This window comes from Paramisgurnus dabryanus, chromosome 7 (assembly GCF_030506205.2).
Source record: "Paramisgurnus dabryanus chromosome 7, PD_genome_1.1, whole genome shotgun sequence".
NCBI classification, from domain to species: domain Eukaryota; kingdom Metazoa; phylum Chordata; class Actinopteri; order Cypriniformes; family Cobitidae; genus Paramisgurnus; species Paramisgurnus dabryanus.
Window position 1 is genome coordinate 28,039,446 of NC_133343.1, and position 27,593 is coordinate 28,067,038.

At 38.9% G+C, this 27,593-nt stretch overlaps 2 protein-coding genes across 10 annotated transcripts in view; both read left to right on the top strand.

Moving 5' to 3' along the window:
• Positions 1-953: 953 nt before the first annotated feature.
• Positions 954-13,464, top strand: atf7b (activating transcription factor 7b). 6 transcript variants are annotated; one of them, XM_065272613.2, is made up of 13 exons: positions 1,162-1,612; positions 1,752-1,840; positions 1,927-2,002; positions 3,597-3,693; positions 4,695-4,825; positions 4,992-5,150; positions 5,749-5,903; positions 6,741-6,834; positions 9,183-9,299; positions 9,454-9,546; positions 9,773-10,000; positions 11,634-11,736; positions 11,821-13,464. In XM_065272613.2, the coding sequence occupies exons 3-13, from the start codon at positions 1,955-1,957 to the stop codon at positions 12,006-12,008; spliced, it is 1,413 nt and encodes a 470-aa protein (XP_065128685.1). In that variant the 5' UTR covers positions 1,162-1,612; positions 1,752-1,840; positions 1,927-1,954; the 3' UTR covers positions 12,009-13,464. The 6 variants fall into 6 exon arrangements, with proteins under 6 accessions (XP_065128683.1, XP_065128686.1, XP_065128685.1 ...); XM_065272611.2 differs by lacking the exons at positions 1,162-1,612; positions 1,752-1,840 and adding an exon at positions 954-1,115; XM_065272614.2 differs by lacking the exons at positions 1,162-1,612; positions 1,752-1,840 and adding an exon at positions 1,106-1,154.
• A 1,192-nt stretch (positions 13,465-14,656) lies between these two features.
• Positions 14,657-27,593, top strand: part of dip2bb (disco-interacting protein 2 homolog Bb) — a 46,421-nt gene continuing 33,484 nt past the window's right edge. For all 4 annotated transcript variants that reach the window (XM_065272753.1, XM_065272755.1, XM_065272754.1 and 1 more), the window contains exon 1: positions 14,657-14,888. In XM_065272753.1, the coding sequence (XP_065128825.1) occupies positions 14,804-14,888 (85 nt within the window). In that variant the 5' untranslated portion in view covers positions 14,657-14,803. The remainder of the gene's footprint in view (positions 14,889-27,593) is intronic.

Below are 27,593 nucleotides of genomic sequence, written 5' to 3' on the forward strand. Positions count from 1 at the left end.
TTTGGATCTAATAAAACTGCTTACACGGAGTAAAATCTGTAAAGAACACACAGATTCAATAAAGTAACTAATAGGATAATGTTTTAAATCTTTCAGGTTTAAAAAACTAAGCTCCCTTTGTGATATTCTGTTTCACTGGATGGTGGTTCTAATTTTAATATTTAAAAATCTTGTAAAAATGAATTTAAGGTTGATCTTGAGAATTATGAACACATTTTATGCTTTTAATAACTATTCTACTGGCATAACATTTTATTTAAAATACAAGAAAAGACTACAATTATTTTCCTACAATTTATAGTAATGGTTCAACCCAAATTCAACGTGCTTTTCTCCTTGGAATGCATTTTCTTTACTCATTCAAGTTAAACCTGTGTAAAATCTATTGTTTGTGCTCCTCAGATGAAAGACCACAATTCACAACATGTTTATAGATTTTTTTGCAGTGAAAGTTTTGTAATTTATTCGCTCTCATGTTGTTCCAAACTTGTATTAATTTCATTGTTCTGATGAACACGAAGAAATTTATTTTGAGGAATGTTTGTAACCAAACTATTTATGAGCCTCATTCACTTTCACAGTAGGAAAAAAATACTATTGAAGTGAATGGGGCTCAAGAACGGTTTGGTTCCAAACATTCCTCAACTATGTTCATCAGAACAAATAAATGTATACAGGTTTGTAACACCGTGAGGATAGATAAATAGGAGAATTTCGTCACTTTAAAATCTTAAAACTGCCTTTCCTGTTCTATACTTATGTATTTGCGTCATGTGACGTTTCGGGTGTAAGCCAAAAGGGTTGCGCAGAAAGATTGGCGTGTGACCGCACAGTACCGCGAGAGCGATTCGTAAACACAACTCTCGCGGTACTCTAAAATCATACGCACATCCGTCTGCGCAGCGACGCACGAAGTCGAATACATCTGAAGCGCTACGTAGAGCACCGGATTTTACATCATGGTTTCAAATCTCTTACGCAACGCCTTTAATCCAGTTCGAGTATTACCTCAACACATCGCGAGATTAGCGTTGCGTGAGCGAAAACTGGATGAAGGAGTTCCAAAGGTGGGAACGCTGAACGAGAGGGAACGAGCGCGAGAGGGAGGAGCGGGGGTGAGTTTGTAAACACTGAAACCCTTGGCTGACGAACAGGTGACACGCAACATATTCGGATTATCTGATGCATTACAATTAGCCATATCAAATCCAACTTTACAGGTCGCGCGAGTGGCAGAGGCGTTGTGACAACGCATGGCACGCGACGCAACAATCAGAACACTCCCATTATAATCCACGACATCGTCGCGCGTTTGTACGCCGTTCGCTTATTATATTGGGAACGTTGTCGTATTGTCGCTTCGAGCGGATCGCTTTCCTTGTAAATGGGGCGTTACAGCTCGTTGGCTCATGTGTGGTTAGCATTAGCCTGTTAGCTCACACCAGAAGCGTTTTAACGATAACTCTTGGAGTTACAATACACCCCGCGATGTGTGATCGTCTGTTTTAAACTGTTATTGCTTTCGTGTGATCCATTGGGATTGATTATGTTGTTTTTGGAATGGTTTAAAGAGGAAACGCATGCTAGCTAGCTGTTAATAAAGCTGTTAGGTGTAAGTATTGGCGGAAACGTTCTTTAAATAGAGCAGATCACAGACAATAGTCAAATGAAAGCGTTTTATCATGTAACCATCATGCAGTGGTTCGGTGTATCTTTCCTGCAGTAAAGTATTGTATTGTCAAATGTGATAGGAATGCCACTCTACAACAATTCAAATGTCAAGACTGAAAGCGTTGACGTTTGACACATTGAGGTGTAATGATCAGATGATGAATTGAACGTATGTCACTTGAAACGAATAGAAACCAAACTCTTAAAAAGTCTGGGCCTCATATATCATAACTGTTTTCTCTGAATGGTCTTTAGAAGTCACACAGGAAGTAGTTGATCTAAAATGGGAGACGATCGACCTTTTGTCTGCACTGCCCCGGGCTGCGGACAGGTAAGAGGCACGAGTCTATTCTGTCACTTTCTGCTGTTTCTTCATTCTTCTGCACTATACTTAGAAAGTCTATCTTTTATCTATTTAAGCTAAACAGATACTGCAAGGCCAAAAAATATGCTGACATAGTTCATTTTTTTTTAAATTAGTGCCATTGGCTGCCCCTCTAAGGGATATTTCTGTCTCGTGCCAGTTCAAAAATCTACTGACAGTCAATGAATAGGGCACGTTTTCTATTTTCACATATTTTTAGGAGTTTTGAGTAAATATTATGTTAGATGAGTGTGTATTACATATATTTAATCTTATATTGTATGGTTACATTTTATTAGATATTTTGGCCAGCCATCGGACACCCTGTTTTATGAACATTAAGTTTATTCACTATAAAACTCATAAACCCTAAACCCTGTGCCGTTCTGACCTTTTGGTCCAAAATATGGTATGGGTTATATGGATCATATATAAACATTTAAAGGGACACTCCACTTTTTTTTTTAAAATATGCTCTTTTTCCAACTCCCGTAATGTTAAACATTTGATTCTTACCTTTTTGGAATCCATTCAGCCGATCTCCACATTTAGCATAGCTTAGCACAACCTTTTGAATCTTATTAGACCATTAGCATCGCGCATAAAAATAACCAAAGAGTTTCATATTTTTCCTATTTAAAACTTGACACTTCTGTAGTTACATCGTGTACTACGACCAACGGAAAATTAAAAGTTGCGATTTTTCAGGCCGATATGGCTAGGAACTATACTCTTATTCTGGCGTAATAATCAAGGACTTTGCTGTCGTAACATGGCTGCAGGAGGCGCAATGAAATTACATAGTGCCCAAAAAGAGTCCCCTGCTATTGAAAGATACTAAGGAGACTTTTTTTCGGTTTCTGCGTAATATCATTGCGCCTCCCGCAGCCATGTATAGTATAGTTGCTAGCCATATCTGCCAAGAAAATGGCAACTTTTAATTTTCCATCGGTCTTGGTACATGATTTAACTACAGAAGAGTTGAGTTTCAAATAGGAAAAATATCGAAACTATATCAGGTTTTTTTAGGCGCGATGCTAATGGACTAATCAGATTCTATGGATTGTGCTAAGCTATGCTAAAAGTGCTAGCGCCAGACTCGGAGATCAGCTGAATAAATTCCAAACCGGTACAAATCAAACGTTTAACACTAGGGGAGCTGGAAAAAGCATATTTTCAAAAAAAAGTGGAGTGTCCCTTTAAAAATCTATGTATTGACCAATAATCAGAACTGTATGCTGATTGACTATTTTGGTTATATTGGTTGTAGCCCTCATGCACAATGTATTCTTGTAAACGAAGTCGATCATTTGACCAAGGGTTTTATTCTGAAAACATACCAGCTGTTTAATCCCTGCTTTCACTGAGCAACTGTAAGAGGCTCCCATAGCACTGCATAACTGGATAACATAAGCCATCATCAAAACAACAGATGGCTTGATATCACCCACTGCATCTCTGTCCGATTTGAATTAAGATCGGGAAGCAAAAATGAGACGCATATTGCCTGAAAACCTATCAGCGGGTTAATGTGACTCTGTGAATGTTTCTCTTACATCAGAGGTTCACCAATGAGGATCATTTGGCAGTGCATAAACATAAGCATGAGATGACACTGAAGTTTGGACAAACCAGAACAGATACGGTTATCATAGCAGGTTTGTTTTCTGATATATCCACTTATAGAATAATATATGTGTTTCTGTTTGCTTAAATTGCTGTGCTGCATATGATTTTCTTGAAAACATCTCATTGTTATTTGCTATCTATTGTAAAGCATTAGTCAGATTCTGTTTAGTTTTGAATAATAAATGTTGACATTATATCATGTAATACCGTGTTTATACTTTAGGCCAGTGGTTGTCAACCTGGGGTTTATGGGGGATGCATCTGATATGCTTCGAGGTCAAATAAAAATGCATAAATTTTCCACTAATAATTGTGTGTAAACAAAAAAAAGTGTTTTTAAAAATCATACACTGTCAGAAATAAATGTACAAAACTGTACTTTTTCTGTCACTGGGGCTGTACCCTAAGTTTCTGTTTGGTTCCTTTACAGGAATACAAAACAGAATACAATTTTGGGTAGATTAACATACCTTAAGGACCAACATTGTTAGAAAAAAGTCAAAATATGTACCTTAGCTGTCAGTGGGGCAGCACCCTTTATAAAGTTTATTGTATGTAATATGGATCATTAGGTACAGATATGTAAACATGTAGTGCCAATATTTACCTTTGAGATACTAATATGTATTTTTGAGGTACTATAAGCTCTCTTTGGTCCCAGTATGTACCTCTGAGTTACTAAAATGAAATCCCTAGGTGCAAAGCTGTACTTTTTGAAAGGGTGTATAGCCCCAGTGACAGAAAAGGTACAGTTTTGTACCCTTATTTCTGAAAGTGTATGCTTAAAATGCTAAGAAAATCTATTTAAAATATCCTCTTATGTAAAGTAATTATTTCAGTTTTGCTCATTCCATTTCAAGGTGCTTGTCAACGGATCTTTAAAATTGAACTAAAAGGAAAGATGGATGAAAGGGGTTGAGAACCACTGCTTTAGGCGACTGCTCACTGACATTAGTAGATTTCTATTAAAAATAATGTATACTTAGTATTTCTATTTGGTGCTGACGTGTTTGCGTGTGTGTGTGTGCAGATCAGACACCCACTCCAACCCGGTTTCTTAAGAATTGTGAGGAAGTGGGTTTATTTAGTGAACTGGCTGGTTCCTTTCAACAAGATCTTTGCAAAACGCACGATGATGAGGAGAGGAGGATTAAAACCACGGTAAGATTTCATTTGAGGAAAGCATGTTTTATGAAAGATGGATCTTAATTTAGCAGATGTGTTTTTGAATTTTTTTTTAATTCATATATTGTGTTTGACAAAATCTGTAGTTTATTCATTAAATTGTGATTTCTTTGTGAGTTGATCAATGTCATTGTCCCGTAAGCATCCAACTCTTCAGACGCCTACAGAGAATAAGGACAGAGGAGCACCTCTTGAGATCGACTCCTCTCCCCCTGACAGTCCTGACTCCGCCTCTAGCATGACAAACAGCAAAGATGCTGTTGCCATGGCCAAGGAACCTGTTGCTATGAGGAAGGGCGTGGTGAGATTTAGCATCTTGTACTTTAGGTTAAATAGCAGTTACAGCACTGGTTAAATTCCTAGACTAGCTCTATGTGACCTTGAACCACATAAGGGTCTTTTTTTAAACTGAGATGTATGATTTGTAAGGATAGGATAGTATTTGGCTGAGATACTACAATTTTAAAATGTGGGATCTGAGGGTGCAATAAATCACCTTTAAAGTTTGTCCATAATAAACTTTTGATATATTTACGGTACAAAATTTACTACATAAATCTTTGTGGAACATGATCTGTACATAATATCCTAATGATTGTTGGCATAAAAAACAAATAGATTATTTTGACCCATATTATGCATTGTTGCCTATTGTTACACATATACCTGTGCGCCTTGTGACTGGTTTTGTGATCCAGGTTCACATATATACGTTTCCAATTATGCGTTTGGCTCTAAATCCGAAGCGACTTCCTATGCAGCTATACATTTCATCAATATGTGTGGTTCCCTAGGAATTGAACCCATGAGCTTTAGCACTGCTAATGCAATGCTCTACCAGTTGAGCTCCAGAAACACCATCATATAATGATGTTATTTAACCACTTCTATTTTTGCAGGATGTTCCTCCAAGGACTGCAGCTAGTTCCACCCCTACACCAACCATAGTGCGCCCAGGCTCGCTTCCACTTCACCAGGGATTCGATTCCATGAATCCAACCCAACCCTCCCCCACCTCGGTTATTACTAGGACCCCTCCATCAAACAGACTTGGGTATGAACATACAAGAGGGGCATGATTTGCAAGATTTTTTTGCCATTCTTATGTTGTTCCAAACTTGTTTGACCTTCTTGTTTCTTTGTGGAATAATTATTCATCAATTCCTAAGCATGTTTACAAACAGACTTGGATTTAGCTTTCAATTATCTGGATAAAATGTTTAGCATCTCACTGGATGTTGATGACAACCCCAAAAGTCATCCTATTATAACTTTTCCTTCTGCAGAAGACAAAATTCAGTATTTTGAAGATTGTTTTTAATCCATACACTGGAAGTCAATAGAGACGATCCCATATACATTTCCCAGAAGTCATATAGGTTTGAAACGACATGAAGGAAGTCAGTGAGAAGCACTGTTGACTCAAAGCAAGAAGGTTCCCGGTTCGAGCCCCGGCTAGGTCAGGTGTGGAGTTTGCATGTTCTCCCCGTGTCAGTATGTACTCCGGTTATCTCCCACAGGCCAAAAACATGCAGGTTAGGTGAATTGGAGATACCAAATTGCCCCTTTCTCAAAATCTGTATGGATTAACATGTGTGGATCAACTTGTGTATGGATTAATCAGTTCTTGCCATGAATATAGCCATAGATGCTGGAATGACATAATGATTCAAGAAAAAAAGAAGGAAAGAAATAACATAAGGGTGCATAAATAATGACAAAAGTAAAAATTTTGGGTGAGATGTGTTGATTCTCGGTTTTGGAGCAGATACACTCCTGAGTTTATACCATTTTAATTGCATGAGTCATTTTGGTGTTGTTCACACCTCTCCTTTCTCATCCTGTACGACATTTTCCTAAAATAGCACCTCGATCATTCTTTTTTTTCCAGCTCCCCGTCTGGCTCTTTTCCCATGCTGATGCAGCTTCCAAATGGTCAGACTGTTCCCCTCCTGCCTAGTCCAGGGCAGACTTCAGTCATATCGGTAATCATTTCTCACACAGATTAACCCTTTGTAAAGCCTGCAAATGAAAATTTACTGGCAAAAAATATTTTAACTGACCTTCAAATACGTTTTGGAACAAATATAGGTCATAGCATGTCCCTTATGGGCCTTTCACACGGGAAGTAGCGGTGTTATGAGTGTCTAGTTCACTTTCAATAGGAGACATGCGGAAAGCAGCGAAACGCGTGACGTCTGCCCTACCACTGCAACACCATTATACAAGAAAAGCGGCAGCCGCGTGTTGATTCCACCTCTTGACGCGTCCCGTGTGAAACGTCATTTAGTATGTCTTTGCTTTAAATCACACATTTACTTGAGTTGGGTCAAAGAATTCATTATTTATTTTCAATTGTTATAAAAATTATGTTGCAATACCTAATAAACAGCCAACAAGCGAGAATTTCTGCATTTGTTTAATGTTAAAGGGGACATATCATGAAAATGTGACTTTTTCCATGTTTTAAGTGCTACAATTGGGTCCCCAGTGCTTTTATCAACCTAGAAATGTGAATTAGATCAACCCAGTAACTTAGTTTTGGTAAACCATTCTCTGCAAGCATGTGAAAAAATAGGTCATTGAAATTTGTCTCCCCTTGTCAGAAGGGGATAATACCGCCCCTTAACCTGCACTATCCAATCACGGCACAGCCATTTAGTGCAGAGATCAGCACATTTTTGCACACACCTACAAAGTGACAATTTTAACATGCTATAATAATTTATCCATATGATATTTTGAGCTAAAACTTTACAAACATACTCTGGAGACACCAACGATTTATTTGACATCTTTAAAAAGTCTTGTGAAGTGTCCCCTTTAATTTTGGCCCTTGCATAAACATATTAGCACCTCCCATAGACCTGTATGGCTCTTAACTCTTTCCCCGCCATTGACGAGATAAATCGTCAATTAAGAGAAAACGCTTCCATGCCAATAACGAGAATTTTCGGCTTTCCGCAAACCACTATTATCCACCAGGTGGCACACTTTCGCAACTTATAAAAGTAGTGGCTCAAAGAGAAAGAACTCTGTGTATGTTTTTAAAGATCGCTCTGCATCTGATCTCTATCAAAAAATCTCAGCTTTTTGCTCAAAATTAGGTGTTTTTGAAGAAACTTACCCATATTTGAGAGGTGATAAAAAGAGAACTTATAAAGGTAGGATGAAACAGTTTTTTTTGTTTGAAAGCAGAGGGTTTGTTCTTTCATTTGACACATTGTTTGTTTATATATTTAAAGAAGAACATTTTCTGGAAGGCATAAAACTTTTGTGAAAATCATGAAAAATGCTGGCGCTGGCTGGCAACTTTTTTTTAAACGCTGGCGGGGAAAAAGTTAATGACTTATAGTAACTGTTCCCTTCCGCTTAAGCCGGGTTCACACCGCATGATTTTTAAAGATGGCCATTGGGAAACATTTGTGGTGATTTCTATGATCTCATTGTAGCTCCCAAATGGTGGTCGTTTGTTGTAAAGTAAGAGAGATTCAAAGACGGTCATTATTCCGGTCTTGCAATTATTTTCTGTTAGTGTAAGAAATTGCCATGATCCTATGACCTACACTGCTGGGTAGCCATCGAAAATGCAACCTGAAAGGATTCATCGTGACCAATTTAAATACGTTTTACTGCATAAACTCTGTAAAGACATTGTTAAGCTTTACATTGCAATAGTCTTGATCAGTATCACTGTAAATACAGGCCAGGCTTACTTTTTCTAACCTATATGCAAGCTCCCTTTACACAAGTGGATATATATGACTGTTACTAGTGCGTCATGGCCTGCGAACAATAGATGCCAACTTTGAACAGTCTACCTCAGTGTTGGCAGGTCCTCTGCCTTTCAGTGGAGTTCTGAATTGGGCTACTTTTTGCAGGTTATTATTTTTCTGTGTATTAGAGATGGAAGGTTTTGGTTCATAAGTTGTTGGTATTTGAGCTGTGAATAGTCATTGGGATGCTTTTAGATTAAATTTGAATGGTCATTGGGCTGGTTTTGTAACGTGGATCTGGCAACCCTGGTCTACAAATACATCCTATCCAAGTTTATTAGATTTATGTCAAACGGTGTGATCTCTCATGATCTTAGGAGATGGCAGAAATCTCTGTTGCAGGCTTTACAGACACTGGCATTTTTAGATTTTAATTAGAAAATGATTGGTCCCAGTTTTGGACCTTGTATACATTCTCAATATTTGGTTTTATGGTGTTTGTATTGCTAGCAATACGACCCTTGCACATATTTTGAAACAATTAAACATCTGTTTTATGTGTGTATGCTTTCTTCGTATAATATTCTAAGCTTGTTGTTATTTGTGTGTATATCTAGCATGCCAGATCAAACGCAGTGCCCAATATCCCAGGGATTCCAGGGCCTCCTATTGGTGGAAGCAGCAGTGGCTCCTCCTCTCCGTCTGGATACAGTACACATTCTGATGCCAAGACGGTGAGACTGCTCAGTGCTCACACTTACACCCACACTTGCACATGCAGTGTTTAAAGTGTATATGCCTTGCAATGAGAGTAAGAAAACAACAAACAAACTAAAACATTTTGGGCATTCATTTCCACAATTTGGTGTTTTGTGTGTCTCCATCTAGAGGCTAAAGGCAGCATTATCTCAACAGAGTCCTAGTGGATTAGGACCAATACAAAAAACAGAACACAATGAGGCGCCATCACCCGCTCAACAGGTGCTCAGTAATATATGTAATGAGAAATAACATCCACAAAATGTTGTTTTAAGTAATTAAATCATTTTACATTGTGGTTCATGCATATGTGATATTCATGATGGTTAAATGACATCATCACTTTATTAACCAATAAATTAAAGAATTTAAATTGGTCCTTTTATGTGTACTACAACATATTAAGTACTGTTTAATGGATCATCAACATATTGACTTTCCTTGGTAGTTCTTCAGTGGATCTGACAGTCCGTGCCATGACCTGCAGGTATCCCCTGCTCCACCAAAAGGTGGACGCAGACGTCGGGGGGCAGATATAGAGCCGGATGAACGCAGACGGCGTTTTCTTGAACGGAATCGAGCTGCTGCCTCTCGTTGTCGACAGAAACGAAAAGTGTGGGTCAGTGCGCTAGAGAAACGCGCTGAGGAGTTGGCAACGTCTAACAGCACGCTTACCGTAAGCACAACTGTTTGACCACAATCATCTTTTCTTTATGATCAATCTTACTGTAGTATACCCTTTGATATATACATAAGGAATAATTGACGACGGGCTGTTAAAAGAATTTGGAAATAATTCTGTTACACTGCGCGTGTGCGTTATTTTCAAAAAATTCAAAGGACCAGAGTCAATTATTTTGCTTATACCACAAACATTGCTAAAACATTGCTCTGGTGGTTATATTAAGACATTTGACAGGTCAGGTGTGCGTTTATCAAAAAATAATGCATACCCATGGAACATTTCTCAACCAATCAGAATAAAGCAATCAACAGCCCTGTGGTATAATATACACTCACCTAAAGGATTATTAGGAACACCATACTAATACTGTGTTTGACCCCCTTTCGCCTTCAGAACTGCCTTAATTCTACCTGCCATTGATTCAACAAGGCGTTGAAAGCATTCTTTAGAAATGTTGGCCCATATTGATAGGATAGCATCTTGCAGTTGATTCAGATTTGTGGGATGCACATCCAGGGCACGAAGCTCCCGTTCCACCACATCCCAAAGATGCTCTATTGGGTTGAGATCTGGTGACTGTGGACTGTGAATAGTACAGTGAACTCATTGTCATGTTAAAGAAACCAATTTGAAATGATTAAAGCTTTGTGACATGGTGCATTATCCAGCCAGAAGTGGCCATCAGAGGATGGGTATATGGTGGTCATTAAGGGATAGACATGGTCAGAAACAATGCTCAGATAGGCCGTGGCATTTAAACGATGCCCAATTGGCACTAAGGGGCCTAAAGTGTGCCAAGAAAACATCCCCCACACCATTACATCACCACCACCAGCCTGCATAGTGGTAACAATCCATGATGGATCCATGTTCTTATTCTGTTTATGCCAAATTCTGACTCTACCATCTGAATGTCTCAACAGAAATCGAGACTCATTAGACCAGGCAACATTTTTCCAGTCTTCAACTGTCCAATTTTGGTGAGCTTGTGCGAATTGTACCCTCTTTTTCCTATTTGTAGCGGAGATGAGTGGTACCCGGTGGGGTCTTCTGCTGTTGCAGCCCATCCGCCTCAAGGTTGTACGTGTTGTGGCTTTACAAATGCTTTGCTGCATACCTTGGTTGTAACGAGTGGTTATTTCAGTCAAAGTTGCTCTTCTATCAGCTTGAATCAGTCGGCCCATTCTCCTCTGACCTCTAGCATCAACAAGGCATTTTCTCTCACAGGACTGCTGCATACTGGATGTTTTTCCCTGTTCACACCATTCTTTGTAAACCCTAGAAATGGTTGCGTGTGAAAATTCCAGTAACTGAGCAGATTGTGAAATACTCAGTCCGGCACCAAGAACCATGCCACGCTCAAAATTGCTAAAATGACCTTTCTTTTCCATTCTGACATTCAGTTTGGAGTTCAGGAGATTGTCTTGACCAGGACCACACCCCTTAATGCATTGAAGCAATTGCCATGTTATTTGGTTGATTACATAATTGCATTAATGAAAAAATTGAACAGGTGTTCCTAATAATCCTTTAGGTGAGTGTATGTACTGTATAATCATCTGGTTCTTTGAAAAAAATGCTTTAGGACTTTAAATGACACACTGTGTGTGTATGTGTTTGGCAGAATGAAGTGTCCTTGTTGAGGAACGAGGTTACACGTCTAAAAGAACTGCTGTTGGCCCATAAGGACTGTCCTGTCACTGCTATGCAGAAGAAAGCTTATCTTGGTAAGCCGTCCATCCATTAACCTAGTATACGCCCCAAATAATACTTGCTGTAAACCTACGATCCATGTTTTTTTCTCTCTTCAGCTGCAGGAGTGGATGAAAATGCAGCATCGGCGCTCGTGATGCCTGTTTCGGTACCGGCTCCGGTGTCCGTTAACGGTCTGAGCATGCGTGCAGCCGAGGCCGTTGCAGTTTTAGCGGGAATGGGTTCTGGCCAATGGAGCAACGCCGGCGGAGACGCTTCCTCCCAATCACAGCCGACATCCAGATGATGAGCACGTCATTCAGCCAAAAGGAACTTAATATACTGTGTCAATGAGTCCTTCAAATGAGTGAATTTCCCCCTCAAAACTTGCAGTGAATTTGTGAATGCCTCTCATGTGACAAATGGGAACCAACGTTGCCACGCTCTTACTACACCCCCCTGCTCACCCACAGCCTATCATAGACTCTCCCTGGACCCTTTAGATCTCCGACGGCACAACACTAGGAGGAAATGAAGTCTCTTTAAATACACATTTAGATATACTTGTATAGATCCTCTCACTAATGCATTCAGTTGATATTTTGCAAATATTTTTCATTTTGCATCTTACTCGATTGTTTTTCTAAAACAAGGATTCATTGCATGATTCTGGCCTCATAAGAAAAATTTCTACACTATGCAGATACGTTTTATTTTTCACACTCTCTGGCTATCGTGATCTCACACATACTCGCTCTCTCCGGTCCCTATCTGTCTTTGTATATTTTATTGTTGTAAAGTAATTTCTCTCAGGTCCGTGCTTCTGTGGCTGTTCCAGTGAATTTTTTCTCACTTTAGCGTAACCTGGCTGGCACCACAAAATGGACTTGCGAACGCTTATGAATGGAGAGAAAATAAGAGCAATATATTTTTATATTTAAATATCGTTATCGGTTTGTCTGCATTTTGCAGTCTATATAATATGGATGTATCGGGTAGCGTAACCACGTGGATGTGTTATAGGTCAGTATGATTATGATATGCTTTGCTGAGTTCTAGTTGTATCGAACCAAAATACAGAAATCCTTTTACATTAGAGGTTAGACCCCAAAGTTTAATTGTATCTGGTCTCGTAGCAGGGAACGCGCACACAAACACCCTCACGCGTAATTACTCTCGTGCTTGCATTTTGTGAATGTACAGTAGTTAACTAACCCGGCTATGAATGTGAAGCGTTGTACAAATAAAATATCTTTCTTTTGTCAGGTCTGAAAACATCAGGTTTGGTATCCCTGAGTGAATTTCATCTCATGCACATACCTGACACAATATTTATTAAATTGTATGTTATTAAAACAGCGGTCCTGTTTTGTTGCTGGAACACCTGATCAAATAGTAAACCCTACCTATTTTATACTGAACTCATCAAATTGACTGTTTTTCATCTTAACTTTTATATTTGATTTTGAACGCATTTTATTCCTCTTATGTGTTTTGATGAAATGGTCTGTTTGATTTGATTTGTTTATACAGCCTATCATATCAGTATCTGTCATTAACCTGCCCTGCTTCTGGATTTATCATATTTGGATGTAGACGTACTGCTTTATAGAGTGTGTGTATAACTCACTGATCCTGTACTGTCAGTCAAGCCCTTAAACTAAAGCTGTAAATATAAAATGAGTGTCAGCATACAACAATTGCTTATTGTATGATTTACTGAAATGGTCCTTAAGATATAATTAAACATTGATGGAACTCTAGTCTCAGATGGATTGTGCTGGTTTGTGCAAATATTACCATGTCATAGAGGTGATATTCTTAATGAAGATTGTATAGTAGTTTAAGTTGGTAGGTAAACAAACTATGCAAAATCCACAAGGTGTTTGGACATAAATGTATGTTAGGAGTCTAAACACAACAATCCTACAATGAAAAAAAATCCACCCCCTCCTTATTTTTTAATCCCTTTTAAACCAAATCAGTCTAATTAGACATGCTGTTTTGATTCTCTTGTTATTGTGATGTCACACTGATAAAGCCCTGCCCACTGCCACTGACTGGTTCATTTTACTCAAAAGCGTTTCTTAATATGTTTGTTAGCAGATTTAGCACTTAAGGGGTTAAATATACTATTGTTTCATACTGTATTCACAGGAATCGGATTTATTTTTACCCGAAAGCGATCCCTGTCTGTTGGTAAGGGAGTGAGGGCAGTAGCTCATTTGCATTTAAAGGTACACACACATGAAAGCATTGCCTCCCACACAAGTAAGGGCATTTTGGACATGTTATAAAAAATGATTGTGTGGTATTTTGAGCTGAAACGTCACAAACACATTCTAGGCACACATGAGACATAGATCTTGTAAAATGTGCATAATATGTGCCCTTTAAATATTTTTTTAGCTCCTTTGTAACAAATTTAAACATGGAATGAGAACAAATAGCGGAGGGATACATTAAACCAGTAAAGTAGTACCGGTCATGATGACTCGCGGTGCCCGGATGAGTGGTATGTTGTCGGTTCTAGCGGCTGATGTCGGTTTGGGGGAATAACGGACTACGTTTTGTGAGTGACCAATCAGAATTAAGTATTTCAGAGAACCGAGTAATTATGATATTTTCTGTAAATATCGCCAAGACCAAAGGGTGCTCTTGTCTGGAATATCACCTATAATTTGACTGCATTTCCCATTTGTATAAAAAGTATTTGACTACAATTAGATTTTTTTAAAATAGTTTTGTATTAATATATATTTCAAATATAATACACGTAATTGCGTATAATACATTTAAATGTGAATAATTCTGGAACTTTAGTTAATAATGCTTGTAAATAATATTTTGGTAGATTACATTAAAAGAAAGATTCTCCCACACCACGCCAGAGGGTGCAAAATCGCCACGGTTTTAGACCGTCGGCTCAGACTCCTCATCCCATTGTCACGTGACTCTACCCATCGGTCGGGATTTCTTTCTCGGCATGGCGGAGATGATGGAGCTCAGTCTAATGTCAAATAACATTTGTTTTTCACTGTGAGGAGGTGGCGGGCTTTTGCTGTCGGTAAACCATTCCGCAACCTTCTTTATCGGGCCGTAATGGCGGAACGCGGCGTGGAAGTGTCTGCTCTCCCACAAGAAGTCCGGGAGCAGCTCGCAGAGCTGGACCTGGAGCTGTCGGAGGGTAAGCCTTTGGACAACAACACAATAATCCTTACCGATATAAGATGGTTTGAATACATGCTGATTTTGAACGCTGCTCAATAAAAGCATCAAGATGTCAGGTCGTGATCGCGATGATGCTTCAATGTCGGAAACACACTGACCTCCTTTTCTGCATCACATCGGTTTAGCGACGCGTTTATCCACACGTTGGCCTTTAATGGCTCTGACAGCGCTTTTATTTGTATCCTTATTTATTCTTACATTGTGCAAAAGCAATCAGGACGTGGGCTTTGGTTTATTCCTGTCATTATTATACAGGCCGATGTTTATTTTACATGTATCCTCTGCATACTTGCAGTCAGACTGCACAGACTAAATTAGTGGTAACGTTAGATTTTCATGAGATCTGTTCCTAGAAAAGATAAGCAAAATAGGAAATTAGTGGTTGTTGGGATATAGCTTTAGTCATATTATTATGAAGTACACTGCTGTTATTATTATGAGTATAGTTCATGTTTATTGTTTATTAAGCTATACATAGACAAGATAGCTCTCCATAAACACCTTATGGGAGATCACATACATTTAAAGGTCACAAAAATTGCTTACTCAATCTACAGTATAAAAAACTGGAGCAGTCAGTGCCCTTCTCAAACTTTTATGGGATGTATACCACCCTAAAAAAAAATGGTCTTGTTTTAGAATTTCCAAAAAATGGTCTCAGAAAGGCTGCACAAGAAAATGATTTTTTTCATGTCATTGCCATGAATTATATATGTGCAATGAGTCTAAACAAAAAAATTATAACATATATATAAAGTTTACACATAGCGTATCATTATTAAGATGTTGGTGTGTGTACTTTTTTTAGTTATCTTTATGTGTTACATAAGCCTTTCAGCAGGTGTTTGAAAGATTCAGAGGAGCTAAACAAAACCTTAAGCAGAATTTAATTGTAAAGAGAGATCCTCATTCATCTCTGCTCTGAATCACAACATCTGATCTGAGATCAGTGCAGTCTGGTCTCAGTAGGTCTCCCACACAACTAATCAGATAGCAGCTAGAGGCAAATTTCACATATTGGACTGGTTTGCGTTTGCCTTCAATTGCTGTTTGATGTTTGGTGTTAGATTTCCTGAAGCTCAGTTGATAGAGCATTGCATTAGCGGTGCAAAGGTTGCCAGTTCGATCCCAATGAAACATATATACTGATAAAATGTATAGCTTGAGTGAACTGTAAGTTGAGTGTCTGGAAAAGCCATACATGATTTATTGGATTTTAAGGCAGTCAAACACATAAATGCTTTGTATCTCTTGCACACTGTTCTGCTCATACTGTACATATTATGTATGTGCTACGTATCAGCTAGGACTGTTTGTCAGTGCCCATATTGCAGTTCTGGCACAATTCACAATCCCCACCTACGGTCCTCACATTTTGGCTCCTAGACAGAAGATGCCTCATGCACCCCTTAGTATACAGCTCAAATATACTTATTTAAAAAACCGTTTGTAATGTATAGGGCTTGTGTAATTGTTAAGATGGCACCCATATCCTATTTCTCATTCAGTATAGGTGACTGTACACAAAGAAAATGTCACACAAAGCGGGTAGGTGGCGGGGTTGGACAGCTGTCCATAGATTTAGCCAATTTTTTTAAAGCTTCTTAGAATTTCTTTAAAGTTATTTCAAACTTGTCTATTGTATAGAGCATCTGGATTTCTTTCATACTGGCATATATGTTTTAGGCTACATGCACAACACCAGCAACTATGTTTGGTAGTCACTCCCAAAAGTCGTTCATCATTTGCAAAGAATTTAAAGGTGCCATAGAATGCACCTGTGCATGGTAATAACATATGGTGAGCCTCAAACACTATTTTTCCTTTTTCTTAAAAAAATCTTGTGCATTCAAAAGACCACTGCAAAACAGGCCAATCTCAACATAGCATTGACTGTGACATTACAGTACGCCCCATTACATGTTAAATTAATTACAATGTTGTTACAATGCTAAAACAAATTTTGACTGCTGTCTTAGTGTTAAATGCTAGTTAATGCTATATGCTAGCATTTAGGCTGAAGTTCTACTATTGACGGTACAGTTAAGCCTGTTTTATAGTCTTGCGTAAGCTCTACGCCGTAGCTACGCTGTAGGTTATCCGTAGCCTTTGCGTAGCTCTGCGTAGCCTGACGTGCCCCTTGCAAAATTTTTAACAGCGCGTCAGTTCTAAGCGGACCGCAAGCGTTGTGATTGGTCCACCAGAACCCCTCCCGTCAGGTTAAAAAACTGCGTCATGTATTTCCGTTTGCGACGGTGAAAACAAAGATGGGGAGGAGTGAATTAACTCAAACTGCAACAAAAGTCGCTGTTTATCTACTTCCATCACTGCTGGTCTTCTCAAATCATACACAACAAGTTGCTGTTTCTTCTTCATTTGTGGGTTAACTTGCCAAGCTTCTTCTTCTTTGACAGTCGCGCTGCTACTGTGGTTACACGCGTGGATACTGCCCACCAGCGGTCTGCGCAAGTGTTTGCATGTCAACGCAAAAGTATAAATGAAAACCGACGTGGAACCTACGCTGTAGGACCTACGCACAACTGTAACGTGCCCTTAAGGTTTTGGAGGTCCATACTAAAAACAAAAATAAACGAACCACTCAGAAACATCCATTTCTAATCTCCTAACAGTTGGTTGTTCCTCAAAATCTGTACCTTCGTCTGATACAGGCTCGAACATATAAGGTCTGTTTACTAATGTGAGCTACTGACATGAGCCTCGCTGTGAAACAGCCAATCAGAGCAGAGCTCCACATTATTATTTATGACCCTTCCAAATAAGGTAATAACAGCCCATTTCATTCTAAGGAAAAATCCTAGGGTTGAAAATAGACATGTAAAACATGGATAATTTTTGCACTTAATAAGGTCACATATCTTCTATGTAGATAACAGTGAACAATTTCACATATTGTGCAACAAGTGCATTCTTTGGCACCTTTATCTTTCCATAACTTTATCAAGTCACTGGACATGCCTACTCTGTGTCACCAAAGGTCACTGTCGTGCATGCCGGCGGAATATGCCAAGCTTCCATTGGAATGAATGAGATCATTCCTCTCTGCTGTTGCTAGTCACTGGCAGTGTGCTTTACAATAGCAGAGTATTGGATGTTGCAATATGAAAGCAATAGGAACTCTGGGTTCGGTTTCAATCTCTTCACCTCTGCTCTGTGGGAGGGTTTCTGGATAAAAAGTGGAACAATGACAGCTGTTGTGGTCTTTGTAAATGCAAGTTACAGGTTTGGAATATTGGGCTATGGCGAAGACCTACACTGTAATTGCCATAAACAAGCAGCGGCCAATGGCATAGGTTTGATGCATAAGTATAAGGACACCTTAAAAAAGTCATCAACTTTGACCTGGACGTTCTTTAAAAATTATCTTAGAAGAATGTAAAAAAAGTTGAAGAGTTTAAATTCACTTTTTTATCTTAAAATGTCACACACATGGTATGTACTACAGTTATCAATGTCCTCCTATTGTTTCATCCTCTCTTTATCTATGTTAAAAGTCATCCTGTCCCGAAGAGGAAAGGCCCTGCAGATAGTGCACTTTCAGCACATATTTGTTGTTTGTATGTGTGTTATGAATGAAAGAGTTTGTCTGTATTTATGTGTGTGTGTGTGTGTGTGTGTGTGTGTGTCTCCATGACAGAGCATTAGGGGTGGAGATGGGAGGTTCTGACAGATTCACACACAATGGACACCATTGAAGGCATCAGGGCCGAGCCGTAGTGATCCCTGCTGAAATTCCTAGCACATACTCAGACGCTTTTATGCACTTAAGCTGATCAAATGAGCGGTGTGTGTGGAAATCCACTTCCTTAGATTGTCGGCGTACACTTGAATCAAATAGGCTTGGACCTGGTGTGTAATGTTCGCTTGGTTGTGTATGTATGTATGTGTGTGTGTGTTCAGGTAACCTCAGTAGCTTATGCTCCCAGTGTGGCTGTAGTGTAGGAGGACAAGCTGGTTTTTTAAGTTGTAAAGAAAAGGAGTTACAGAGTCAAAACAGAGAAAGAGAGATTACTTCAATCTAGGTCACAGAGCGGCAAGAAGCAATGCAATATTTTACCCACGATTCACAGCAGGGTTTTTAAACATGTACTCTCTGTCTCTTTTATTGATAAAAGCAATGTATAGATTGAACATACTGTAAGTTGCTTTAGATGCCAAATGCATTAATGTTAGCGTAATGTAAGTAGGTTCATTTAAAGGGATAGTTCACCCAAAAATGAAAATTCTGTCATCATTTACTCATCCTCAACAACTTGTTTACATTTTCTTTTCTAAAGTAATTTTAAGCAATGTTTGTAACCAAACCAATGTTTGTTTTTGAGCAACATTGACTTCCATAGTATTTTTTCTACTATGGAAGTCCATGGTGCTTCTGTTTGTGTTAAGCAAAACAAAGTAATTTATACAGGTTTGGAACAACTTGAAGGGAAGTAAATGATGATTGTCCCTTTAACAGGTGTTTTATCTGCAAGCGAGTGCAACAAATAATTTCCTAAAATATAGTTCCAAACAAACGCTTTAAAGAAATACAGCCTAGAAGAGGGAGAGAAAGAAATAAGGGAGGTATAAAGAGTTAATATTACTTGCTGTGTGGTTCACTAACTGAATTATTCACTGTTGTGTGATGGACATGTGGAAACGCACATCCTATTCACAGCGGACAAACCACATGCACAAACTCAGCTTTTATAAACTGCTATCACTTTGACTTGTGAATATCTTACTCTAATAACATTTTCCATTGAGGGAATTAATTTTTTATTTGTATGATATAAGATATATGATTTCATTTTATTTGTCCCAAATTGTTGTTAGTCTACATACTGACTTACTGTAGGGTGCAAGATACATTAAAGATGGGGTGCATGATTTTTGAAAAACACTTTGGAAAAGGGAGTCCGGCAGAGTACCAAAACACACTTGTAGCCAATCAGCAGTAAGGGGCGTGTCTACTAACCAACATCGTTGCCTGGGTTGCGTATGTGTGGGGTGGGTCTATCAAAAGAAGGTCCAGATACTGTTGGGTTAGGGGCGTGTTTGTTTAGGTAATTTTAAATGTCAACATTGCCTTTCAGAGATCATACTGTACACCCCGCCTTTAATCTTTTGGAGAATAATGGGAAAATCAAGGAATCCCAGAAAGCAATTTTGTGTTTAAAAGACGTCTTATAGCCGTCCAGTCACAGGCCAGACTTCTAGGCTAAAACAAGGCAATTTTTGGCTTTCATTGAAAATTTAATAGATGTGTATTTATTTAAGTCATAGCTCAAAAATAAATGACATTAAATAAATAAAAGCAAACATCTTGTAATCACTGTTGACTTTGCTTACATCATGAAAAATCATACATCGCGAAAGTTTTTTTGGGAAAAAAACAACATAGGTGGCTGTAGGGGTGGGCGATATGACTAAAAATCAATTTTAAGGAATGAGTCATTTTATTTCATGGTAACAGTATATTTCATGGTATATATGTTTTTCCAACGCTAACTCACGAGAATTCGTTTACGAGTTGGCTTATTCGTATCAATTCATACGACCACATTTGTACGTTTTGGTACGATTTGCCTTGACCCCTGTAACATTGGGGTCAGGTGGGGGGTTAGTGGTTCGTTTTTTTTTTTTTTATGAGAATTGTACGATTTTGCACGATTCACTTTGTATGAATTGATACAAATTAGCCAACTTGTACAATATGTATGATTTCTAATGAGATCAGGCTGGTTGTTCTGTTAATATTGTTTAATAGGGATGCACCGATACCGATACTGGTATCGGGTATCGGCCTCGATACCACATTTTCTAAAGTACTCGTACTCGTTAAAAGTCCTCCGATACCAGGGATCGATACCACGGTCTGAGAAATGTCTATGTTTGAGCAGCGTGTAAGGGGTTAATGCCTCTTGCGTTGTCCAAAGAGGCAGAGTTATAACAAACTGGAAAACTAGTCCCTTGTTTTTTTGTTAAATTATATGAATAAAGCTGTTACCTGTAAATTTAAATCATGTTTTTTATTAAGTACTCGGTATCGGCAAGTACTGAAATGCAAGTACTCGTACTCGTACTCGTATTCCAAAAAAGTGGTATCGGTGCATCCCTAAATTAAGTAAAGCCAACTATATATTTTATCATATTTTATCGATTATATAGTTTATCATATTTGGGGTTCCTTGGCATCATAAAGATAAAAAACTGGCTTAGACAACAGGTATAAGAAAACAATAGCAGCATTACTATGTGATATAGATACCCATAGATCTTTTACATCTGATTATAGTGTGTTTTCATGTTGTTCTGGTATGTGTGGGTATGGATTTAAGTGGGTTGTATTTAGGGTCACTGTTGCTATGACAACAGAAGAGATTCCCTTAGGCTGATCTCATTCATAACAAATAGCTAAAAGCATTAAGAAGCCCATATGCCACCAAAACAACTACAAGCCAGCAACATGACATAAAATCACACATGACCTTTATTAACAGGAGTTGTTAAAGAAAAACACCACCGTTTTTCAATATTTTACTGTGTTCTTACCTCAACTTAGACAAATTAATACATACGTATCTTTTTTTCAATGCGTTTACTTAATCTTTGTAAAGCGTGTCGTGAATGTGTTAGCATTTAGCCTAGCCCCATTCATCCCTTAGGATCCAAACAGGGATGAATTTAGAAGCCACAAAAACACTTCCATGTTTTCCCGATTTAAAGACTGTTACATGAGTAGTTACACAAGTAAGTATGGTGGCACAAAAGAATTATATTGAGAATTATATTATATGGCGGACGAGAACTTAGTTTGCAGCACTTCGACCTCTGTGCATGGTAACATAATCACTCCTGACTACTCCACATCTCGCTCAATCTTCCTTCAATATTAATGCGCCCAAGGTCAAAGTGCCGCAAACCAAGTGCTCTCCCGCCATACAATATAGTTCTCATTTTTATCTGCTTAAAAAATCGCCACGTTTTATTTTGTGCCACCATACTTACTCGTGTAACTGAACATGTAACAGTCTTTAAATAGTGAAAACATAGTGTTTGGTGGCTTCTACATGTTTGCCTGTTTGGATCCTAAGGGATGAATGGGGCTAGGCTAAATGCTAACACATTCATGACGCACTGTACAAAGATTAATATCACGAATTGAATAAAGATAGGTTTGTATTCATTTGTCTAAGTTGAGGTAAGAACATAGTAAAATATTGAAAAACTGTGGTGTTTTCCTTTAAATCACTGCATGACAAAACTTAGGCCTCTGTGAGAGTTTGCTCTTAGAAAGATGCTAGGTGTTGTGGGTGGTTGCCCGTTTTAGTGCAGAGAGTGGTTAGTGCATTGCTAAGTGGTTGCTAAGGTGTTGTTACAGGTGGTTTCCAGGGAGTAGGTTAACTGAGGTTGTTTTAACTTGAAACATGAATAGTAGAGTATATGTGACCAGTCACGGAAAGTAGGGACACAAGTCGGATCTGGGCATTTTGAGTTATTCACAGATTCTGAAAGTGCAGTTTCTAAGCTTTCCAACGATGTGTAACACATGGAAATCTGATAAGATTTGGAGAAGTTGTGGCCATTTGAATATAGGAACTCAGAAATACTCAACCGAGAAAATGGAGACGAAAGGGACTCTTCTTTTCAGCTGGGGGAGACAATAGGGCTCATTTACATCTCATTTAGCTAAGCCATGCCCCCTGTAAAACCCTTTTTGAGATGTTCTAGCATCATATGTAGTATTTTATGACCAAATGACAACCCGCAAAAATAAACATGACTCTTTTACCTTTGTGGGGATCACAAGTCGAATCCAGTCTGTTTCAGATTATCCAATGACCATATTTGTCCACAAATGCGTATAATCCGTGAAATATAGATTGTTTACATCAGATTTCGCATGAATGTCTGGTAATACAATATAATATATAATCTGAAGACTATTTAAATCGTAACATGTAAGGGTATATGAGCTTACACTCCGTTAAACACATGAACCCGCCTTCAAAGTTTGTATTTAAAATAGGGAAGTAGTATAATAGATCATCCAAACAGCGCCGTCGAAAACGTGACATCCTTTAGAGAGGTTACCAATGGCTCGCTCGTTCCTCCATCAGCCAATGACTTCATGGAAAATATTGATAGACAAAACATGTAGCCAATTATATGAAGAATACAACTATATCTGTGGCTGACTGTTATTTGTTCCGCCCCAGCTTCTTTTATTTTTCTTTTGTTTTGTGCGCCCGAGCTTTACAGTCTGGGGAGACGCAGGCTATAAGTTTGAAAAAAAAAAAAAAAACTTAGCAAACATGTCTGAGGAACAGGGCAGCGCGTCACTACAGTCACGTGACTTCACGCTCGAGCCGGAAGAGAAGACAATGCTGAATAAAGTCGTAATTCTGCTATTTTTGGACCAAACTGTATTTTCGATGCATCAACACAATCTTACTGACCCACTGATGTCACATGGACTACTTTGATGATGTTTTTATTAACTTTCTGGACATGGAAACCATACATAGATTTTCAATGAAGGGGAAAGCTCTCGGACTAAATCTAACGATAAAACATCTTAAACTGTGTTCCGAAGATGAACGGAGGTCTTCCGAGTTTAGAACGACATAAGGGTGAGTCATTAATTACATTATTTTCATTTTTGGGCGAACTATCCTTATTTAGTAGTCACGCTGTTCCCTTTGGGGGCGGAGGTGAAAACACAAGCTTATACAGTATGTAAATATACACACAGACAATGACGCCCCCCGCTGCACGCTAGAATCTCCGGAAAAACAAGCCTATTTTAACCGCAAAATGTACGCTTTTAAATATACAAAAACTGCTATCTCAAACATGGAGAGGCTTCTTCGTGATCTCAACTAACAGATTCTGCAATAAAACGAAAATCACAAATTTCGAAAAAAAAACTTTGTTTCTCATTTTCTCGAAACTTGTGCTGCCGACTTGAGTCCCTGGTTTCCGTGACGGGTCACATATTATAACAACAACTAAAAATACTGTAATGCATGATTAGTCATAAATTAAACACGACAACACACCGTATATACATTTCCATGTACTGTACTACATAGTGACTACACCTGACTAGGCTTGTTCTCAGGTGTATGAGGCGGTAATTTGAGTCTTGTTGTCACCTGCATGCACACACCCTCGTAACTCTGACATTACTGTTTCTACAAGCAGGTTTGCAAAACAGGTTGTGTAGTCAAGAACAGTGGAGCTCAACCTTTTTGACATCAAGCCTCCTTATTGTACATTTTTAGAAAAAAGGGACAAAACCTGTCACTGGGTCGGTACCCTTTAAAAAGGTACCATTTATCTACCTCTAATAGCGCTTTTCCATTGCATAGTACCCCACGGTTTGGTTTAGTTTGGGTCGGGTCAGCTTACTTTTAGAAGCTTTTCCATTAGGTGCAGTATGTGGTACCCGATACTTTTTTTTAGTACCACCTCGATTGGGGTTCCAAGCAACCAGAGCTGATACTAAACGTGACTGAAAACCCCATAGATCACTGATTGGTCTAAGAGAATCGTCACTACCAGCGTTATCGCTATAATGTAAAAGATTAGCTTTATCTCAGTGCTAGCTTGCGCTGTCTCTAGCAAACCTATTGTCATCTGTGCTCTGCTATAAGTTTCCCAAACTCCCTTTTAGCGATGAAAAACATCCACAGGTTGAGAATCAGGGACACCATAACAGTTTTTTCCAGACATGCAGTTTGTGGCAGCACATTTGTGAGACAGAGGTAGTGATAAACACGATGTACAAATATCTATTTGTGGTGGCCAATTTTAATTTTGTGAGAAATAAATAAATGTATGGGAATGTACAAAGACCCCCCCCCACTTGTATGATGTCACAGCAGTAGGCAGCGCAAATATAACGACACGCCTATAATCCCTCCCACTACGAAGTGATACTAAACTCGATGGAAAAGCTAACCACGCCAAAGTGAGGTGAGCTGATTTGACCCAAACTAAACTAAACTAAACTAAACCGTGGGGTACTATGCAATGGAAAAGCGCCATAAGATACCAATATACATCTCTGAGGTACTAATATGCACCCTTTAGGTAAAAAGGTGTACTTTCTGAAAGGGTACCACTCAAAGTGACAGCTTTTGTAGCTTTAATATGAGAGTGCAAAGGACTATTTGAACCCCTACTCACAATTTTTTACTAAATATTTTAGAGCTTAATAAAACTAGAAAGACGTATATTTGTTATAAAATAACCAAATGCTAACAAATATCTTGATTTTTAGATGTTTTAGCAAATATTGATGCTTAACTTATTTTAAATGATTTTAAGTCATCTTTAGGACCCCGTTGAGGTTTACCAAAGCTCCTCGGGCTCCCGGTTGAGAAACACTGATCTAAAAACACAAGAACAGATGAAAATTAATTGAACTCACTGTTGTGTCATGTTCACTGACACTTTCTGTCTGTTTCGTGTCTCACACGGGCCTGTTTTTATCCTCTCGGCAGAACAGGAAACCGTGTCATAGTGTCGAAGATTTACACTGGAGAACATGACATCATCCAGAGGGAAAAAAGGAAATGTGTGTGCGCAAAGAAAGACAGAAGTTGGGATGTGTACAAAAGAACAGTAAAGGGGGGTGGATGAAATTAAACTTCAGTACAGTGCGATACAGTGTTGCCTAATGTTGAGTCACCATCTGGTGGTGGGTAACCAAGACTGTGTGCATGTGTGCGTGCGTGTGTGTGTGCGTGTGTGGTGTGTGTGCGTGTGCGTGTGCGTGTGCGTGTGTGTGTGTGTGTGTGTGTGTGTGTGTGTGTGTGTGTGTGTGTGTGTGTGTGTGTGTGTGTGTGTGTGTGTGTGTGTGAGAAAAAGCACACAATGGAGAGATAACGCTGTATTGTGTCTTGAGTGAAAGTTATTGTGAGAGCTCTTGTGTTTTGTAGTGTTTCATAGTTAGTGATCCAGTTAGGGGTGGGGGTGTATATGAGTATTTGAAAATAGTGTGGTCAGACAGAAGTACGCTTTTAAAAGGAAACAATAAATATAGAAAACGGCTAGATATTTTTGTCTTTGGCTTTCCTTTTTTCTTTCTGTATATTACACACACATATGTACCAGACTCACCCACTTGCACAGGAACACACACACATTCCCGCTTCAAGTCGAATTTCCCACAGTCAGAGTGTCTGGTGTTTAATACAGAAATACACTGGGGGACTGCATGGTTTAGTCTCTGTTGTGTTAGCGTTAATGCTTCATACTGTAAAACCATAGAAATCTATAACAGCACTTTATTAAACAATTAAGGTTAATATTTATTGTTTTATGAATCATATATGTGACTCTGGACCACTAAATTTAAAAAAAATTGAGATTTATACATAATCCAAAAGCTAAATAAATAAGCTGATGTATGGTTTGTTAGGATAGGACAATATTTGGCCGAGATACAACTATTTGAAAATCTGGACTCCAATGCAGGGTTCAGACCAGCCGTGGTAGAGGCGTCAAGCGTGAGTGATTTCAATGTTAAGTCAAAGTAAAGACGCATTGACGCGCGTCTCACGGTGTGAATAAGGCATTTAGCATGGTGCGGAAAAAAGCGCCGTGTTAAACCAATCAGGAGCTTGCTAGTAGTGACATGATTACAGAAAGTGAGCGGAGTTGCAGAAGCCCCTCCCATGACGCAAATTTCCGCATGAATGTCTCGATGACTATCATTTCATGCGCAACTTTCACGCGCCAATGAAACTAGTAAACTCAAAGTGTTCAAGCGGCAAACTAGACACGGTAGACGCGAATTTGACGCCTCAAACACGGCTGGTGTGAACCCACAGTTAGGGGGTGAAAAAAATCTAAATATTGAGAAAATCGCCTCTAACGTTGTCCAAAAGAAGTCATTAGCAACTGCATCCACTAAAAAAAAAAAATTAAGTTTTGATATACACTCACCTAAAGGATTATTAGGAACACCTGTTCAATTTCTCATTAATGCAATTATCTAATCAACCAATCACATGGCAGTTGCTTCAATGCATTTAGGGGTGTGGTCCTGGTCAAGACAATCTCGTGCACTCCAAACTGAATGTCAGAATGGGAAGAAGGGTAATTTAAGCAATTTTGACCGTGGCATCCTTGTTGGAGTATTTAACAATCTGCTCAGTTACTGAGATTTTCACGCACAACCATTTATAGGGTTTAAGAATGGTGTGAAAAGAAAAAAACATCCAGTATGCGGCAGTCTTGTGGGCGAAAATGCCTTGTTGATGCTAGAGGTCAGAAGAGAATTAGCTGACTGATTAAAGCTGATAGAAGAGCAAATTTGACTGAAATAACCACTCGTTACAACTGAGGTATGCAGCAAAGCATTTGTGAAGCCACAACACGCACAACCTTGACGTGGATGGGCTACAACAGCAGCAGGGAACCACTCATCTCCACTACAAATAGGAAAAAGAGGCTAGAATTTGCACAAGCTCACCAAAATTGGACAGCTGACGACTGGAAAAATGTTGCCTGGTCTGATGAGTCTCGATTTCTGTTGAGACATTCAGATGGTAGAGTCAGAATTTAGCGTAATCAGAATGAGAACATGGATCCATCATGCCTTGTTACCACTGTGCAGGCTGGTGGTGGTGGAGGTGTAATGGCTTGG